The 20,708-nt window shown below is 43.5% G+C and overlaps 1 protein-coding gene across 3 annotated transcripts in view; it reads right to left on the minus strand.

The window, feature by feature from the left end:
- The window catches only part of ESYT2 (extended synaptotagmin 2), an 82,701-nt gene that overhangs the window by 36,686 nt on the left and 25,307 nt on the right, over positions 1-20,708 (minus strand). For all 3 annotated transcript variants that reach the window (XR_007146435.1, XM_047830848.1, XM_047830839.1), the window contains exons 2-7: positions 17,655-17,696; positions 16,669-16,803; positions 13,611-13,687; positions 9,163-9,235; positions 8,824-8,913; positions 472-527 (exon numbers count right to left, since the gene is read on the minus strand). Coding sequence is in view for 2 of the 3 variants with exons in the window: in XM_047830848.1 (XP_047686804.1) it covers positions 472-527; positions 8,824-8,913; positions 9,163-9,235; positions 13,611-13,687; positions 16,669-16,803; positions 17,655-17,696 (473 nt within the window). In the remaining variant the exon portion in view is untranslated. The remainder of the gene's footprint in view (positions 1-471; positions 528-8,823; positions 8,914-9,162; positions 9,236-13,610; positions 13,688-16,668; positions 16,804-17,654; positions 17,697-20,708) is intronic.

The following is a 20,708-nucleotide window of genomic DNA, read 5'->3' on the forward strand; positions in this document are numbered from 1 at the left end:
TAACTTACAAGTTATTAAAAGGCTGCTACTTTTCTAAAACACCAACACTTGGGGACTTGGGGCAGCTGGCTGGCTCAGTTGGTAGAGCATGTGACTCTTAATCTCAGGGTCATGAGTTCAAGCTCCACTTTGGACATGGAGCCTACTTAAAAAAAAAAAAAAGTAAAAAAATAAAAAAAACAAACCCACCAAAGCTGGAAAGATGCCTCATGTGAGTAAAAAGTGAAATGAAGGGTGAGGGACCCAGTCTAACACTCTCACCCACTCGCCTTTCACTCAGTTGGTCCCCATGCCTCAGACGCAGGTCTCAGGAATCTGAGTCTCTTCACCTGAGTCACATGTGAGAGCTTGTGAAAAGGCTCAGAGTCTGCCTTGGACACAGGCCTTACCCGTTCTGTGCTATTCCCATGACACTAGAACTGCACGTTACATCATAAACAAGCTAACCATAGGCCATGACATCATACTTACTTTAATCCAGGGATATCGAGAAGATTAGTCAGTCCTGTCCAATTAATTTCTATCAGCTGTTTTAAAAAAGAAAGGGCAAAAATATTAAGTATCCAGATTATTTCCAATTATCAAATCATACAGGTGTCTTTATAAACAAAATGAGGTAGTATGTAATACTGTCCTATACCTTACCTTGCTTTTCGCTTGGGAAAAATCAAAGCCACTGTCCTTTATTGGTACCTGGAGAATCATCTCTTTTTTTGTTTTGCTTTTAGATAATATCAGTTTCCTCCAGTAAAATCAAATAATAATTTATATAACTTTCCTATTGATGAGCCCTTAGAGTATTTATAATTTCTCTTTTATTATAAGTTATGATTCAGTGAAAATCTTACATACGTGTTCTTATAGCATATGTAGACTAGCATGTAAAACGTGAAAGTTTTGGTCAAAGATATACACTCATTTTTAAAAAAATTTTAGTTTTTGGGGCGCCTGGGTGGCTCAGTCGGTTGAGCGTCCGACTTCGGCTCAGGTCACGATCTCACGGTCCGTGAGTTCGAGCCCCGCGTCAGGCTCTGGGCTGATGGCTCAGAGCCTGGAGCCTGCTTCTGATTCTGTGTCTCCCTCTCTCTCTGCCCCTCCCCCGTTCATGCTCTGTCTCTCTCTGTCTCAAAAATAAATAAATGTTAAAAAAAATTTTTTTTTAATTTAAATTTTATTTTAGTTTAAATTCCTTTATTTAAAAAAATTTTTAAGTTTATTTTGAGAAAGAGAGGGAGCACGAGCAGGGTAAGGGCAGAGAGAGAGAGAGAATCCCAAGCAGGATCTGTGTTGTCAGCGCAGAGCCCGATGTGGGGCTCAATCCCACGAGTCGTGAGATCATGACCTAAACTGAAATTAAGAATCAGATGCTTAACTGAGCCACCCAGGTGCCCCAAAGATCTTTATTTTTTAAAAATAATCTCCATAGCCAATGTGGGGCTTGAACTCACATCCCCCAAATCAAGAGTCGCACACCCCACTGACTGAGCCAGCCAGGTGCCCCCATATGTTCATTTTTTGTTGACAGATGCTACCCAGTTGCCCTAAAGAAAAAAATGCTGTACTGATTTAAATTCCCACCCAAAATGTATAAAATGTTCTTTTTTTTACCCTCATCAAAAACTGACAGTAAAAGTCAGTACACCTGGTAGTTAAAAAAATGGTACTTTATCACTGTTTCAATTTGCATTTTCCTGATATTAGCGGAACACGTTCTATCCATTCATTACTTGTATCTTATTTTGCTCATTTTTCTAGTGGGTATTTGGGTATTTACTTAGAATAATTCTTACATAGTTGGCTAAGATAAGATTCCATTCAGGGGCGCCTGGTAGTTCAGTTAAGCTTCTGACTTCAGCTCAGGTCATGATCTCACAGCTTGTGGGTTCGAGCCCCACGTCGGGCTCTGCGCTGACAGCTCAGAGCCTGGAGCCTGCTTTGGATTCTGTGTCGCCCCCTTTCTCTCTCTGCCCCTCTCCCTCTCATGCTTTCTCTCTCTCAAAAGTAAAATAAAAACATTTAAAAAAAAAGATTCTGGGGGCGCCTGGGTGGCTCAGTCGGTTAAGTGTCCGACTTTGGCTCAGGTCATGATCTCACGGTCCGTGAGTTCGAGCCCCGCGTCAGGCTCTGTGCTGACCTCTCGGAGCCTGGAGCCTGTTTTGGATTCTGTGTCTCCCTCTCTTTCTGACCCTCCTCCATTCATGCTCTGTCTCTGTCTGAAAAATAAATAAGCATTAAAATTAAAAAAAAAAAAAGATTCCGTTTAGTGGATATAGACAGGTTAAAAAAAAAAAAAGCTTGATTAGAAACACTGACTTGTGCTTTATATTTGTGGAAGAAATACTATAAGAAATGGCATGATCTCAATTACCCATATAGCTGCAGCAATAAAACTTCTCAAATCCCTTTGAGAAGTGGATAGTTATAAACAAGTATGAACCAGAAGAGTCAAAAGTTTGTTTCGGACAGACCAAAACTTAAAAAAATTTAAGAAGTACTGAAAAACTATTTTTCAGAGTAAGAGAAATGAAATACAAATTTATTGCAACTACCAATATAAACTCATGCTGGCGCCTCCCCCACCCATCCCCTCATACTGGGTGCCCATCCCCCACCGAAAGAACAGGTGCAGAAGCAAATGGCAGTGGGGCAATGGGCAGTGGCCAGCGCCCTGATCATGACCTCTAAACACATTTTCCAAGGGATTCTGAAGAAACAGCTGATTCCAGACTAATGAGCCTGGGGCATGTTGTTCAATCAGAAAGCTTGGGAAACATCCAAAGATTAATGGGTCCCCTGGAAGCGACATTAAAACTAGAGATTATAGAGGCGCCTGGGTGGCACAGTCAGTTGACATCAGACTTCCGTTCAGGTCATGATCTCGCAGTTTGTGGGTTCGAGTCCCACGCTGGGCCCTGTGTTGACAGCTTGGAGCCTGCTTGGGTTTCTGTGTCTCCCTCTCTCTCTCTCTGCCCCTCCCCCGCTCACGCTCTGTCTCTCTCTCAAAAACAAATAAACATTAAAAAATATTTAAAAAAAAACTAGAGATTATAAAACATCATGACCCCTTACTCTCATGACCCCTGTCAAAACGATGAGATGGGGGCACCTGGGTGGCTTAGTCGGCTAAGCGGCCGACTTCAGCTCAGGTCATGATCTTGCGGTCCGTGAGTTCGAGCCCCGCATCGGGCTCTGTGCTGCCAGCTCAGAGCCTGGAGCCTGTTTCAGATTCTGTGTCGCCCTCTCTCTCACCCTCCCCTGTTCATGCTCTGTCTCTCCCTGTCTCAAAAATAAATAAAACGTTAAAAAAAAACCCAAAAAAACATGAGATGCATTTAAAGGTTACTCCAGCTCAGAGAAACAAAACACCAGGGAGGCAGGAACAGGATTCACGAAGGGCAGGATTCAGCTGGGTTTGAGAAGGGATGTGAATGCAAGAGACAAGCCCCCAGAAAGGGGCCCTTTCAAGGGCCTGAAGGACGGGCTGTCATATCCTTGAACACAGGGGAGATAGGGACAGGAAGAGCCCAGAGCCACAGAGGGGGAAGAAATGAGAGAGGGGAGGGAGAACCTGTGTGTGAGAAAATGAGCCCGTGACTTGTGAGCGATGTGTAAAAATGAGTGTTATCAGAGGGGCGCCTGGGCGGCTCAGTCGGTTAAGCGTCCGACTTCAGCTCAGGTCATGATCTCGCGGTGAGTTCGAGCCCCACGTCGGGCTCTGTGCTGCCAGCTAAGAGCCTGGAGCCTGTTTCAGATTCTGTGTCTCTCTCTCTCTCTCTCTCTCTCTCTCTCTCTCTCTCTCTGCCCCTCCTCTGCTTGCACTCTGTCTCTCTAAAAAAAAAAATAAACATTAAAAAGAATTTTTTTTAAATGAGTGTACCAGAGAATAAGTGTGTAAGAGAATTAACGTCTGTGTGAGAACAAGTGTATGCGCGAACACGAGAGCATATGAGAATATGTGTATGTGTAAGAATGAGTGTGAGAGAACAAGTGCATGAGAATGAATGTACATGTGAGAGAACTCCCTCATGTGAGAGTGTGAACACGTGAGAACGCGTGTGTGAGAACAAGCATGAGAACGAGCACGTGTGAGAGTGAATGTACCCAAGAACGAGTGAGTGTGAGAACGTGTGTGTGAGAACGAGTGTGAGAAAGAGTAAGCATGTCTGAGAACATGTAAGAATGAGCATGAGAATGAGTGTGAAAATGAGTGCACATGAGACCAAGTGTAAGTGTGGGAATGTGAGAACAAACACATGTAAGAATGAACATACGTGAGAACAAGTGAGTGTGAACACACGTTTGAGGCCATGTGTAAGAATGAGCATGTGGCAAGAAGTGTACATGCGAACGAGTGTGCGTGTATGTGAGAACGAGTGCAAGGTAATGAGCATGTGAGAGGACGAGTGCGTGAGAACAAGTGTGGGCGTGAAGGCACGTGTGAGTGTGAGGGCTGAGAAGGCAGCCACGAGAGGGCCGGGACCCAGGTCGCGGCCCCCACCCCGCCCCGCCCAGCCCCTGCCCTGGGACGACTAAGCTGTCTGGGAGAAATTCAAGAGCCAGTGGGGACGGATTTCCCAATCACTCTCTCGGGCTGCTGTCACTCTTCTGGGAGAAACGGGATCAGTAACGTGGTTCCGGTTCCACTGGAACGACACAAACCCATCTGCTCATGTCGTGAAAACCACAGACACGCCTTTCTCCTCGCTGCTTTTCCAGAAATGCAAGGTCTGATGGACGCAGTAAAACATACAGTCAACTGATTTCACACTTACTATTGCCAGTGTTCTAGCTGCACTAAGTTGTACAGTACAGACCACGAATCATCTGGGAAGCCTGGTAAAATACAGACTGGTGCCTCCCGCCCCTCTCCAGAGTTTTGCAGTTAGTCAGTTTTCACTGACGGTCAAGTCAAGAATGTTCTCCTTATTTTGTTACTCCTGGGACTTCCAGATTCCCCGAGGTGATGCTCTTTCCAGGATGTCGAAAACCGCAAAGAGCATCACTGTTGAATGTGCCAGACAGCGGAGGTGACAGGGCCACCAGCCCTTCCTTTTGGGAGACTCCGAGAGTGGCTGAGGTACCACAGGGCAACTGAGAGGTTCCAGCTAGATCCTGACTGTTAAAGGCCAGTTCAGGTGAGCCAGCGTAAATCCAGACACGGGGCATCTGCAACCCACTGTGGGCAGAGCAGTGCCTGTGTGCCGCAGAGACTGGGGAAAGCGTCTCTTGCAGGGGTGAGGCCAGGGAGGAAGCAGCTGCTTCAGGAGACACAAACGCCACCTTCCACTGTAAGGAAGAGAAGCCACTGGGAGGAGGGACACACAGCTGAAGGCTCACCGCAGCTGGGGGGCGAGAAGAAAACACACGCTGTGTCTTGAGGAGCACAGGACACCATCCCAGGCCCTGACCATTAGACCCTGTACTGCTGGAGGTAGGTGTGAGCACTCACTCCTGCATAAGATCCAGCAAAGACGCGCATGAGAAGGCGAGATCACTTGAAAGAGGGCCAGCCCCAAGACTCAGGACAGATGAGGGCAATGGGGAGCTCCCTCATCCCAACTACTGGGGGTAGGGCTAGACTATCCAAAGCAACAAAAGGTATCGAAGCAGAGATCCAAGAAGACACTCGGAGAACACCCGCCAGGACAAATACCCTCAAAGCTCCCAAGTGACTTGATGTGTGCTCTCAGTCTGGGACCCTCTCCTGTCCGGTGGACTCCAGTGGGCATGTCTGGCCAGCCCTTCCTTTCCACACAGGGCTGCAGGAATTGGCTTCCAGGAGCCTGATTCATACACTGCAACGTTCCTCCTCCCAGCTGGGCCAGGGGTCTGTATCTGACCCAGACGGAACAGGAAAGGGGAGCCAGGAAGGGGAGCACCGCCTCTTGAGTATACTGGCAGCCTTGTTTCTGGCCTGTGGACGGGAGGACCCGAGGAAGGTGGTCTCAGAGGGGAGAGAGCATGGAGCAAAGGCCTAACAGGCACGGACGAGAGTCACAAAGGCTTTCAAGCTCTGCATTCCAGTAGGTTTTGAGAGAGAAATACACACTAATTTCACTTAAATGAAGGCTTTCCTTTTTCCCCCTCCTTTAAGGGATCTCAGTTGCTGGAGTTGTAGCTAACAGGACTCAAGTTCTTCTCACAATCACTGTAAAAGGAAGATGTTATTTCCATTTTTACAGATGGAGAAATACAATCTGTGGTTCAAAGACTCAGGAAGTATGTATGCTGTCTGCTAGCTGGGAGGACCCTCTTAGGATAAACGCATTCTCAGCACCCCCCAGATCATCTCCTAGATTTACTCTAGGCTAATCTGTACCCCAGGGAAAGAAAGAACTGAGGATACCAAAGGGACCCTATGCGCACGTGCCTGAGGAAATTACAACAACAGTCGTGTTAGTGTGAGTGGCCAGCTCCCAGGACACGTGTCAGGGGGAGACACTGGCTTGTTCCAGCCCTTACCAGAACCTTCACTTAAGTTATTGTGTTTACCAAACCTCGACTTCCGCGGTTAAGACCCACCCGAATGCTAAACCTGAATGTAGGAAAATATTTGATTTCGTAAAAATCTGAGGACTTCCTATGCACCAGGCACCTACTGGCATTTAATCTTGTGAGGCAGTAGTTCCCATGTTACAGATGGGGACACACCCACTGACGTTTCATCTCCACATTTCAGATGGGGAAACCTGGGCTTACAGAGGTGAAACAAACCATGCAAAGCACACGGTCAGAAGAGGAAGACCAGGTGTGGAAGACCAGGCCGGAGGACACCCAAGTCTGTCACTTAACCACACCGCCTTCACTGTGCTCCAAAAAAGTTGGTCACTTTAGAAACTTTTAGTTCTTTTTTTTAAGCAGGTAGCACACCAACAAAACTAAACAAATCAACAAGAACAAAAATGTGCAAAGGTTTCATAAGAGTCTCTGGCATTATACTTTTATATCATCTGCTTAGTCAATCCCCCCCCCAATCTTTCTAGCTGTATTTTTCCTTGGGGTGACAAGGAGTTACTTGGCAGCTAGCAGTGAGTTCTGTACTCATATTTTCCAGTTGAAAATAACTGAAAAAAAAAAAAAAAATCCCTTCTCTCCAAAGCATATGTTTGGAGACTTTACTTGCCATATAAGGAAATGAATGATTCTGAACTTTTCACAGACTCCTCCATTTCTGACACTAAGATTTTGTTTGGAAGTTATATTACAACGTTATTTTTAAAGTTAATAACCCTATGAAAGATCCAACCTAAGGAAGAGTATTGCTAAGTTTTGAGGGAGATTTAAAGATATGGATTTCATTGTTTTCTGAACTGAAAAAAGGTCTTTCTTTTAATTGTTAAAAATTTCCTGTAAATTAAAAATACTTTGCCATCTGCTAAAGATTAGTTTTTTTATATTCATTAATGAAGAAAGTTTCTTAAACATAAAGGCTTTTAAATAACTGGTATGTAGAAAAAGCCCCATGAATTGTAAATCTTTTATAGAGCTCTTCATGTCTTAAAATTTTAAGAAACTGAATTTTAAGAGATTCCTTAATGCCTTTTTAATTTCACTGCGTGTTGTGTAGTTAAAATACATTAAAAATAAGCCCATTATTTAAGCGATAAAAAGCAAATCAGAACAGCAATTTTAGCAGCAACTTAAAGACACTTAACTCTTGTGTTTTTACATACAGAAAAAATACCACTTGTAGTCTAGTCTAAATAAACCCGTATTTTAAAAACCCAACAATAATTTGCATTAAGTTATTGAAATAAAATTATAAAAATTAACGTTTCCATTTTAAACTATACATGATGTTAATGGTACCTCCAGAAAGGACTCACAAAGGTAACAAAAGTGGCATATCATGGAAAGATATTTGAGAAACAGATGAATGCACCCATCAGACATTTACTAAACTGTATGGAGACAGATGGGGCCGTGGCTTTGAAAGAGTTAACAAGAAGTGTGCCAGAATTCACAGGGCAGTCCGGCATCAAAGGAACACAGGGAAAGCTGACCACCTTTGTCTCTGGAAAGGACACACAGGGATGAAGACAGTGTTCTGGGAGAAGGAAAAGACAACAGGAGGCAGTGAGAGATAATGGGGTTGGTGCTATTTGGATTATGATTCTGCCCTGAGGCTGGAAACTGGGATGCTCACCAGGGGCAGTGCCAGCAAAGGAGGCTGGAGAGAGACCCCACCTCTACCATGAGGACTGTGAGGGAGAGATGCTCCCTAGTGGGTCAACCTGCACCCTGGGAAGATACCCCAGTGGTGAAGTCTACGGAAGACAGGGCCAAGACAGGAAGCCAGTCAGAGGCTGCAGGAATCCAGGTAAGGAGGAGCCTTATAGGTAAGGACCACCCAGGTGAGGGGGAGGAGCCTTAGCAGTCAAAGGGAGGGGAAGAGGGAGTCTTTTTTTAAATTAATTTATTTATCTCGAGAGAGAGAAAGAACACGAGCAGGGAAGGGCAGAGGGGGAGAGAGAAAATCCCAACCAGGCTCCAGGCTCAGTGCAGAGCCTGCTTTGGGTCCTCGGTCCCCACCTCCCAAAACTAAACAAACCTTTAAAAATAAATAAATAAATAAATAAATAAATAAATAAATAAATACATACTACATAAAAAGTCTATTTTCGAATTTTCTGTAACAAACACTATTTTATAATCAGGAAAAAAGCTATTAAGAGATGAAGCCCTCCATTGAGAGCATTTTAAAGAGGTATGAACACAGAATTCATATGTCAGAAAAGGGAAAAGAGAGTGAAGGACAGACTATTTCTCTGCTTTACAGAGTCTTGCCAATGAATAGGAAAAATGAAATCAGCATCGACTTACTGGTTTCCTAAGGAAGAAGATAGACAAGGCTCCCACTAAGGGCATGTCTCCAATCAACGGTTCCAGGATCACCCGCATTGTACCATGAATCTAAATTCAAATGGGAAACCAAAACATGTCACAGAAGACAATTCCACAGGCCATTTACTGACTCAAGAAGGAGGACACATGATCGTCTTAGTGACTTCTGAGCATTTGACTTCAGGTTTCTCTCAAGAATAACCTACAAATAAAAAACTTAAACTTCAAAGAAATTCTCAGTTAATAAAAACTTCACAATTTTATTTTTGAATACAGCATAGGGAATTTTGGAAGACTATGAAACTTTAAAAACCTTACCTGTATACTTTGCACACCAGCTCTACAAAAATATCGCTTGATCTCCAAATCAATCTCACAGTTTCCTACAAAACTAGTAAAGAAAAAGTTCTGTATTACTATCTCTTAATCACCACAGATCTGCAAGGTCTACAATCTGAGTAAATGAGAGCAAAGCAACCAAAACCAGCCTGTAGGCAAACCTGAGACCCATATCTGAGTCTTTAATGCCTGGAACTGCACATGTCCCTGCTAGCAGACTTGACACCTGCCACACTGATTATACACATCACTTCTCAAAGTGCAATTTCTGGATCAGTTTCTTGATGGAATGTAGTTTTCACTCGTTTTGTAAACAACTGTTTTTGTTTAAGATATTAAAAAAGTTTATATTTCACCACAAGTAAATTTTGGACCCATGCTCTCTCCAGTTGTGAGAAAACTAACAGCAGTGCTCCAAGGCTCTGTGACATCAAAGGTTAGAAATGATACATCCACGTGGGGGGCACTCAATGATCAAGTCATGGCAAACATTAATACAAAACAAAACCACCAAAACAACAGCATTAATAGAGCATAGCACTGAATGTCAGGCTTGCATCTATTCCTAATAGGAGCAGGTTTCCTGTGGGGTCACTATGATCTGACTCCCACCCTCAACTCCCAAAGTAGCACGTCACGCTCCTGCTCTTGCCTGAGAACGTCTGCAGGAAGTTTGAGAAATGCTGGAAGGACGGTGCCTAAGAACACAAAATACTAATGAAAAACATCTGGGATGAATTCTTCTAACATTTATGTCCTGGTGTTAAAACCAGCACCAATAGATTCTTCTCACTGAACAGGATTCTGGATCTAGCTGGTCCAATCACCTGTTAAAAAACCATCCTGAGGGACGCCTGGGTAGATCAGTTGGTGAAGCTGACTTCGGCTCAGGGCATGAGCTCATGCTCCGTGAGTTCGAGCCTCCAGTCGGGTTCTGTGCTGACAGCTCAGAGCCTGAAACTGCTTTGGATTCTCTGTGTCCCCCTCTCTTTCTGCCCCTCCCCTGCTGGAGCTCTGTCTCTCTCTCAAAAATAAATAAACATTAAAAAAAAAAATCTTGAAACTTTCCTCTTCTTCACCCTAAGATATAATCACTTCATTTCCTAGTATCTGTCAATTACTCCTTCCCCATATCTACTGCCAATAATCTAATCAAGGTCTCAGTCTGGAACACACAAAAAAGTGGAATGCAGATTTTTTTAAGAAACATAAATATCTGAGCAGCATAATCTGCATCTGTCGTCATGGCTGCTAAAACCATGAAAGCCATGGGGCGCCTGGGTGGCTCAGTCGGTTGAGCATCCGACTTCAGCTCAGGTCACGATCTCACGGTCCGTGAGTTCGATCCCCGCGTCGGGCTCTGGGCTGATGGCTCAGAGCCTGGAGTCTGCTTCCGATTCTGTGTCTCCCTCTCTCTCTGCCCCTCCCCCGTTCATGCTCTGTCTCAAATATAAATAAACGTAAAAAAAAAACCAAAAAAAAAAAAAAAACCATGAAAGCCAGACTACATCTTCACAACGGCATCCATTAACTGATTCCTTCAAATGTTTAATAAATGCGTACGAAATGCTCCTCAGTGCTGGAACAAGAGAACTTTGTTCTCAAAGTTTCCATCCTCATGAAGCTCATTATCAGCCTAGCGGACCGTCCCAGGGCACAGCTGAGCTGAAGACCCAGCGGGCCTTCCTCTTTTATTCTACAGATGACAACAAGGTTTGCAGTAGTGTCTGGTATTTTAAAGATGTAGGTTTTCCATCAGATCATTAGAGGCAGTCAATGCTCCTTTCTAAAGTAAAGGTAATTGTTACCAACACTCTACATTTATTATATTCATACACTTTAAAAACTCAATGACGACATTATAAAAGGATCCTCAGTCAAGGATCAAAAAAAACAAAAGTGTGAAGCGTGTCTGTCAGTCGACACGCTTCAGCAGCTGCCCCTTGCACAGTGTGTTACCAGGCCTCACAGGGACACAGGAAGCCATGAGCACATTCACGAAGAATGAGGACAAGAACTAAAGAAAACCACCTTTATCTGCCAGGTGTGGTGCCTGCCCTCAATTAACGGTTTTCCCATTTTTTATCGTAGGAAAAGACATAGAACGTAAAATGTCCCATCTTAACCATTTTCAAGGGCAGTTCAGAGACGTTAAACACCTTCATCTTGTGCAACCATCACCACCACCATCTCCAGGACTCTCTTCATCTTGACAAACCCAAACTCTGTCCCATTAAACAACCTACCGTCTTCCCCTCGCCCACACCCTGGTACACGCCCTTCTACTTCCTGTCTCTATGAATGTAATCACACTAAGTACCTCATGTAAGCGGAATCCTACAGTATTTGTCTTTTTGTGACAGGCTTATTTCACATGGCAGAATGTCCTGATGGTTCATCCACGTTGTAGCATGTGTCAGAATTTCCTTGTAAGTTTTTTCATTTTTGGCTTTAGATGGTATTAGATAATTAGCTATATACTAAAGTCACCTGTTGATCTTTGTTTTAAGTTTTTATTTTAACCACCTGGTGCTCAGCGTGAAGGATTTCCTTTTTTTTTTTTTTAAGCTGAATAATATTCCATTGCATGTACAGACCACATTTTCCTTATCTATTCACTCATCAACGAACATCTGGGTTGCTTCCACATTTTAGCTACTGCGAATAGTGCTGGTGTGAACGTGGGTGTACAAATACTCTTTGAAACCTTGTTTTCAATTTTTTTGGGGTATAGACCCAGAAGTGGAATTGCTGGGTCTTATGGTAATTTTATGTTTAATTTTTTGAGGAATAGCTATTCTGTTTCAACAGCAATTCACCATTTTCGTTCCCACCAACAGTGCACAAGCGGTCCCGTTTCTCCACATCCTCGCCAACACTTGCTGTCTTCTGTTGTTTGATAGCAGCCATCCTAATGGGTGTGAGGTAGTATCTCACGGTTTTGATTTGCATTTCCCTGATTATCAATGAGAGGAACATCTTTTCACGTGTTTATTGTCCATTTGTATATCTTCTTTGGAGAAATGTCTATTCAAGACCTCTGTCCACTTTTGAATTGGGTTGTTTTTGCTATTGTTGAATTTTAGAAGTTCTTTATATATTCTAGATCTTAATCCCTTATCAGATATGTGATTATACGGACGGCACTAATTCTACAGATTGCTTTTAGTGTTGATTTTTAATAATATTAAGTTTCCCAAATGAGGAACATGCGCTGCTTCCATTTACTTATGTTTTCTGTAATTTCTCACAGCAATGTTTTGTAGTTTTCTTTGTACAAGTCTTTTACCTTGTCAGGTTATTCCTAAGTATTCTTTTTGATTCTAGTGTAAATGAGATTTTTCTCTTGATTTTTTTGGATTGTGCATGGTTAGCGTATAGAATGTAACCGATTTGTGTGTGTGTGCAGACTTTATATTCTGCTACTTTGCTAAATTTGTTTACTAATTCTAAAGAGGTTTTTTTGTGAATCCTTAGGGTTTTCTACATGAAAGATCGTATCACCTGTGAACAGAGACAATTTTACTTCTTCCACTCCAACCTGGATGCCTTTTCTTTTTCTTCTTACCTAGTGGCTCTGGATAGGACTTCCAGTGCCACGAAGTGGTGAATGTGGACGCACCTGCTCCTGGTCTTGGAAGAAAAGCTTGGTCTTGCACCACTGAGGATGATGTTTGCTGTTGGGTTCTCACATATGCCTTTTATTACACTGAAGTGGTTTTCTTCTGTTCTCAGTTTGTTGAGTGTTTTTATTATGAAAGAATATGGAATTTTGTCAAATGCTTCTTCTACATCAACAGAGATGGTCATTCATTCTGTTAATGCGGTACTTGGTTCATTTTCATATGTTGAACCATCCTTGCACCCTGGAAATAAATTCCACTTGGTCACAGTGTATAATTCTTTTAATATGTTGGTGAATTCACTTTGCTGGTATTTTGTTGAAGGTTTTGACATCAACGTTCATAAAGGATATGGGTCTGTAGTTTTCTTGTAGTGTGTTCAATTTTTTAAAGTTTAACATACTTACAATTCGCAATTATCTAGGCTATTAGGAATTAAGATGCAGAAAATAAATAAATGTGGGTCTTTAACAGTTTAGTCAAAATCCACCGGGGGTGCCTGGGTGGCTCAGTCGGTTAAGCTTCCGACTTCGGCTCAGGTCATGATCTCAGGGTTTATGAGTTTGAGCCCCGCGTCGGGCTCTGTGTCGACAGCTCGGAGCCTGGATCCTGTTTCGGATTCTGTGTCTCCCTCTCTCTCTGCCCCTCCCCCGCTCACACTCTGTCTCTCCCTCAAAAATAAACAAACAAACAAACAAAATCCACCAAACAGCAGGTAAGAAGAGTGCTCATTATAGCCTCCACTTTATGGGTCTAGCTAAGTAACATTATATGTCATTAACTATGACACAAACAGAAACTTACCTAATTTGAAGGTCCAAAATAATTTGCCTTTTGTCCACATTTTCAGTGTACACCTTCACACCATTGATCCTGAGTGGCTGAAACAAGAGGCAGCTTGTTTTAAAATGCAGGCAGGGTGAAAAATAAACCCAAATGGCAGACAGATGAGAACAAGCTTAGCCCCACGCTACAGGAATTACAGTTCTGCTTTCACAGTGTACTCGATGTTTCACTTTGGGCAACTTATGTAGCTTCCGTTCTTCCCTGTCCTCATCTGTGAAGTATGGGTCCTAGCGGGATCTATCTAACGAGGTTACCAGAAATCAAAGGACGTAAGGAAATGCGCCTGGCACACAGTGAGTGCTTAGTCAAGCCCCACGGCCCCTTGTTTCTCCCAGTTTACTTTGATCCTTTCCCTCTACTCTGTCCTTACGTGGTTTGAAACGTAACTTCCTTTCTGTTTTTTCTTCATGTCTTATAATTTTTCATTTCTTAGGATTTTCACCACGATGGAGCTTTTGAGTAAATAAAAAATACTGGCTGTAGGTATAATTTTAACACCTATTACCTGAGACAGAGACAGAATCACATGACTGTAAAAAGAAAAGGCAGATTATAATAAATGTCATATTTCAAGGGCCCAGCTGTAACACCACTTCCAAACCTTCTTCCATTTTATCACATTGAGATCACTTCTAGGAAAGTTTCTTAATCTCCCATTTGGGCATCAAACACTCAAGCTGAAGAAATACTTTAAGAGTACTACGCTTACTGAAGCAGCTCAGGTGCCCTAACATCTCACCCCTCAACTGGCTACGGGATTAAACTCTAAGTCTTCCCTACACTTCCTACTATCTTGGGTTCCCGGCCTTTCCCCCAATGATACTGGCTCAAACATGTACAGACTGTTGAATTACAAAGAACATGGTTCAACCCGCTATGTTGATGAGTGAAAATGGGGTATAGGTGGCTTAGGATCCTTAGCTTAAATGTCCGCATCAGGTAAGATTCCCTTAGTTTAGAGGTCTGCGTTGGGTGATAATCTCACAATCAGATTTAAAGTGCGTGTAATAGAAAATGAACATAATTCTCCCTAAAACAAACTCAGCTGGGATCAGAATTCTAACTCTCCACAAACACAGGCGTATTATCTGACATCAGGGGACTGGAAACCAGGGCCTGCAAGTTAAATTTAGCCTTTGGCTAAGAAAGATTTTTACATTTTTAAAGGGTTATAAAAGAAGTTGGGGGGGCGGGGAGAATATGCCTCAATGGCCCTTTACAAAAAAGTGTGCGATCCCGATCCCTGCTTCAAGTTCACACGGCACTCGACCGTGTAATCGTACTTTCCTATCTGCTGTGATCCTTTCAGGTCAGAGAAGGTAAATACTGAAGGGAAGTGTTATAAAGGTGTCCTGTGCAGGCACGTGTGCGCTCGAACAACAGGACTGAGCAGACCCCAGGCTTGTAACCTATTTGGAGACCTCACAGCCAAGAGGAAAAACAGCCCAGCACAACAAAGTCGCCTGCAGTGGAGACCCCAGATGCTGAGTAACAGCAGGTAAGATGGAGAGTTCTCTGTAGGCAGAAAATCACTTCTGATGGAGCAAGGTGACTGACGGCCTGGGAGTACAGGATGGGGATGAGCCTGGGGGCACTGATAAACACAACGCAGCCACCAGGTCACCAGGTCAGACACTCCTTGGCCACATTTATCAAATCCCTGAGGGGCTGAAGCACAGACATCTGACCTGCAGCATACGGTGACACTGTGCTCTCTGGCTCTACTGTATGTGCTCCAAATGTGTGTACGCCGTGTGTGCGGGTGTGTGCGTGTGTGTGTATGTGTGTGTGTTTAAAAATATTACTGAATTCTTGGGGCGCCTGGGTGGCGCAGTCGGTTAAGCGTCCGACTTCAGCCAGGTCACGATCTCGCGGTCCGTGAGTTCGAGCCCCGCGTCAGGCTCTGGGCTGATGGCTCAGAGCCTGGAGCCTGTTTCCGATTCTGTGTCTCCCTCTCTCTCTGCCCCTCCCCCATTCATGCTCTGTCTCTCTCTGTCCCCCAAAAAATAAATAAACGTTGAAAAAAAAAATTTTTAAAAATATTACTGAATTCTGAATTTTCATTAGGCATATAAAACAATGTTACCTTGGGAAGTACAACAGGAAAGTTATATGTCAATTACACCTCAATTAAAAAAATGTTACATTGAACTGTTACTAATCATTGTAAACACTGACTTACAAAAATAAAAAGGAAGCCTGCCATGAGCAACGAATTTACCTGTTGTCTTGAGGCTTTCACCAGAAGTAATACTAGGAATTAGGAGTTTTTCTTTGTATGATTCCAGTAACAAAATTTTTCTTTCCCTGCATCAATATAATTAATGTGATTCTACAAGCCTGGTGTTGGGAGTCCTTAATCGTTGTTTTTAAAGATCTTGAGGGAGTAAACATGTTAAGCTTGTTGTCGATTATTAAACTTTTAGTATGAACTCATATATCAAACTCCCTTTCCAACTAGATAAATTGTGAAAAACTGTGCAAAGGTAATTCTGACAGAAGGATGTGAGGTAGAAAGAAACGCTGGAACTGAGAGAAACCAACCAAGGAAACCGAACTGGCCAAAGACCACAGTGGAAGAATGAGGGCAAGTGAGGGCCTCACAAAAGACAAGGGAGGGCATCCCATGGGAGGCAGACCTGGGAGGAGCTGCAGAGACACCCTTCCAGAACTTCCCCAGGTTGCTTTCTAGAGCAATTTTCTCTAGAAAATAATTGGAAGTAGCTTAATATACTTTTAAGAGTTTTCACAGCAACGTGGGGGCGCCTGGGTGGCCAAGTCGGTTAAGTGTTGGACTCTTGATCTCAGTTCAGGTCATGATCTCATGGTTTCTTGGGTTTGAGCCCTGCGTCGGGCTCTGCACTGATGTTGCAGAGACTGCTTGGGATTCTGTCTCTCCTCCTTCTCTGACCTTCCCCGGCTTGTGCTTGCCCTCACTTTCAAAATAAATAAACTTAAAAAAAATTTTTTTTTAAGTGTTCATAGCACAAGTAAGAATACTTAAGAAGAAACTGACCTGCTGACCCACATCAACTTTTGTGAAACTAAAGGTGCTGAGGTGGGTGTTTGCTCCTCGCACAGCTGGCTCTATGGTTTCTCGAAACAACTTCTCTATAAACTGGCAAATAAAAGGCCACATGTGTTTTACGGTCTGTAAAGAAGAAAGAATTCGTATCAAACAAGATGCTATAACACATAAATAATAATGTACTTAAGTCATCATGAAAAATTATACCCCTACAGTTTACCAGCATTTTTGAAAATTAAAAGGGGGTGTCTCCTTTTGGTATGCAAAATCAACATGATCTGAACTTCAAAAATGTACAACAATAAACTACTGACCAACTAATATGTCTCAGGAATTATTCTGGTTAAGCATTCCGTTTAAGCATACCAGCACATTTAAAGTTGCTAAAAAAAAAAAAAAAAAAATCAAAAAACCCTGTGGTTTCAACTTATTGCTAAAAACGTAAAACCGTATAGGGCTTAATAAAACATTAAAGAGTTTTCTTTAATGATGGACTAACTTTTGGTGCTATAAAAGAATCATTAATCTACATTAGTTTTTACTCTATAGTTCTAAGGATACATAAAATATAGGGATAAAGGAGATCTACTTCAAAGTATGTGATCTTTAAAAATAACTTTTAAAATGATTACTAATCTATTATTAAATTTCTTGAGAATTAGTTCCCTTTTCTTAATATTTTCAAAAATGTTGCCTGTAATTATTATGAAATAGACTCGAGCACTAGCTAATCAGGAAAGTAGACACAGGCCAAATACACAACTATGAATATATCACTAATTTTTTCATGTTAAAGACACAGTTTTCACTATTTAGGAATGTATCAGTTATGACTCAATTTTGGGGGGAGCGGAAGCCAACCAAGTCCAAATGAGCTCACACATCGTCAACATCCAAATTCCCAAAAAGGGAAAGATGGCCCCTCACCCTCTAATCCCACGGACAATCTGGTATTCGGTATATTCTACTCTTACCTTATTTAGCCATTCTGCTCTCTCAGTGTCTGGAAAATGAACCTAAGAGAAACACACACACACATGACTTATTGACTCCCAACTGTTTATAAAATGTCACACAGGCTACTGAACACTCTTATTGTTCGCCTACTGTTCACGTAATGCGTCTTTACAACGCCCTGCTCTGAAGCGCGCACAACGGCTTCTGAGGAGACACTGAAATGTGTGACACTCCAGCTCTTTACATCCCAACAACACTTTGAGGCAGAAAAGTCTAATGACCACCAAGGCTACAGTCCCTTCTTTGAATCTGTGAGGCCCCACGGAGAGTGCACTGGAGTCCGGAACATCAGGGAGCGATTCCATACGATCTCCTCTGTAAGACACGGGCTTCTCCCTGCCATCGCCGGCACTGCCATCAGTCCTCCAGACATCCAGACTCCCAGCCTTCGAGAACCCACCTCTCCCTCCTGCCTTCCTCTTTTGGCCCAAACCAGCCGGCAGATGCGTTTCCTCATTTGGCTCCTCTCACACTATCTCCCAAATGAATACTGATTACAGTCCTCCACGAGTAGGGCCTGTATACTGGAGAGAATGAGCACTTGCAGAGACAGAAATAAACCTATTTAGAAAAAAGGTGGAAAAGTATTTTCTTTGCCATTAAAATAAAACCCCCTTGCAAAGGAAGGCTAAAGCTGTTTTGGTAGGGAGTTCTCCTCTGAGAAATGCTATGTACTCACTCCCTCAAAGAAAGAACAGCATACAGACCATACTAACACTCTGAAAATGGTATTTTTGGCTTAGATGTACAATGGGCCACAGGCAGCTTTATAAGGGTGACTGAGATGTGGTCAGAGAAATATTCTGATTTCTGGAACTGCCACGCTCACTTTCCTAAAGAAGACAGGCGCAGCAGTCAGTGAAACACAAACCCCGTACCCCATGCTATGGCTGAGAGGAGCTGGTCAGGGAATGTTCTGGTTGTGGGTGACAGGGGGGAAGATTCCCAAGAACACGGTTCTCTGAGAACCAGCCCCACCTGTCGTGCCTGGCCCTGAGGAATACATCACTGAATGGGGCCCAGCAGCAACTGGGTCCTTTTTGGAGGCCATGGTCACTGCACTGTCCCCGCCACACTGTTCCACAGGAGAGGCCATGGCAGGTTCTCCCTGTTCCTCTGTGTCCACAGGCTGGGGCTGCCCACTCCTTCTCACCACAGATTCAATGTGCCTGGACCATGATGGTGGGCTAGAAGGAACTGAAACAACATTTTCTACATCAGTCAGCTTGAATTCATTCTGGGACCAAACCGAAGGGATGGCAACTTTCCAGAATTAAGAAAAAGGACGACGCTCAAGAAGAGAGATTTGGCAAAGAGAAGTGTTGGCAAAGGTTGCTTAAATCCAGACGACATGTTGCCTGGAGAGGCCTATCTGACCCGAGTGGAACTGTAGTACCAAAGGGACTATACTTTCCGCCAAGAACTAAGACATTTGGGGCTGGCTGGGGAGGGTTGCAAGGCTTGCTAGACTGGGACTAGGGAACACGTGTAACTCATCCGCAGGCTGTATTCTGCCATTTCTTCACATTATAGCAAAGTAGACCAGGAATGCAACAGGTGGCTGCCATTCCAGAGTACCAGGCCTTCAGGCAGGTCTTCAGCTGTGGTCCAACGTAGCAATTTCTTGTGAGGTTACCTTCCCTTCTGCCCTTCCCCGCTGAATCCAACCAGCCACACTGGTGACAGAAAGGACCGAAAAGCACGTGCCGAGCACCTATTTGGGGACAGCCAGAACTACTTCACTGTAGATGTGTTCCTCCTTCTATATTTCTAAGTAAACGACACCATCAACAACACCCTCCGCAGGCCTGCCTCTTCTAGAGATGCTGTGACTACCTCCGCCCGCTTCCCAGGGAGGCTTGGCCTGGTTTCCCAGCTAAACTGCGTGGGGCTACCAGAGCTAAGGACTCACACACAGGAGCCGCGTTTCAATTACCTCACTCGAGACCATAAACTCCTACACGTTTATCAAACAGCAGATCAAAGACTTGCCTCAAATCCTATTTTGCTTTCCAGAGACATCTGTTTCTATTTAGAAAATTACTGAAATTAGTGTAAGTTCTTTGGGCTGTACTTTCATGTAAAATGTTATGCGAAGTGTAAAACCTCAATGTAGTGTTGGAATTAGTTTAAAATTCTTTTATCATTCCACGCTCAATAGAAATAACGACTATCCACGACAAGATGATCCTTAGGACCACGCGGGCTTATAGGTGACAGTGAGACTGGGGGGATGATGCTACGATGTCAATGAGAGGGGCGTGCACAGGCGGTCCATGGCATCAGTTCTACGAAGCCTGAACCGCTGCTCTGCTTCATGAAGAAATATTCCCAATGTCAAGTGTCCTTTGAAAACATTACAGCAAGATGAATTTAATCTGCTACTTAAGCATTCCTTTTACCTGTTTTCACATCTTTTCTTTGCTCCCGAATTTTACGAAGTGACAACACAAACTGTTCATTTATACCTCATCTCCAGTAAATAACTGAAACTCCATCTGTGAAAACAAGGCCCTTATCTGTTGTGGTCTTAGGCTGTGATGCCGACAATCAGCACCCACAACACACGTTGGAGCGCCCACCCTACCGAGAACATGGCAGGCTCGTGACAGGCTGGCACCAGCACCTCTATGCACAGACGGCCCATGTTCCTCAGTAACCAAGACACAGACGTCAGGTCCTGCCAGACACACCTGGGCCAGATGGGCCGCAGCCTTTTTCCGTGAGCAGGTGGTAGGCAGCCAGTTCCTTTGTGCTAACTGGTAGAGAGTCCCCTTACAAAGCCTACAAATCTCAGAGAAACGGTTTCTCTGCAGTTTAGTGCAAAGGTTTTCCTACTACTCCTCAGGGGTAAAATGTGTTTATAGTGATTCTTACTTTTTTTTTTACGATTCCTTAGTTTCTTTGAAAAACTGAATTTGTGCTAAGTTCTGAAACCCCATAAACAGGTATCCTAAGTACAATGCCTCACACAGAGAAAGCTTCGGCTAATCTAGATTTTCTACCCACTT

Source organism: Prionailurus viverrinus, chromosome A2 (genome assembly GCF_022837055.1).
Source record: "Prionailurus viverrinus isolate Anna chromosome A2, UM_Priviv_1.0, whole genome shotgun sequence".
In the NCBI taxonomy this organism is placed as follows: Eukaryota; Metazoa; Chordata; class Mammalia; order Carnivora; family Felidae; genus Prionailurus; species Prionailurus viverrinus.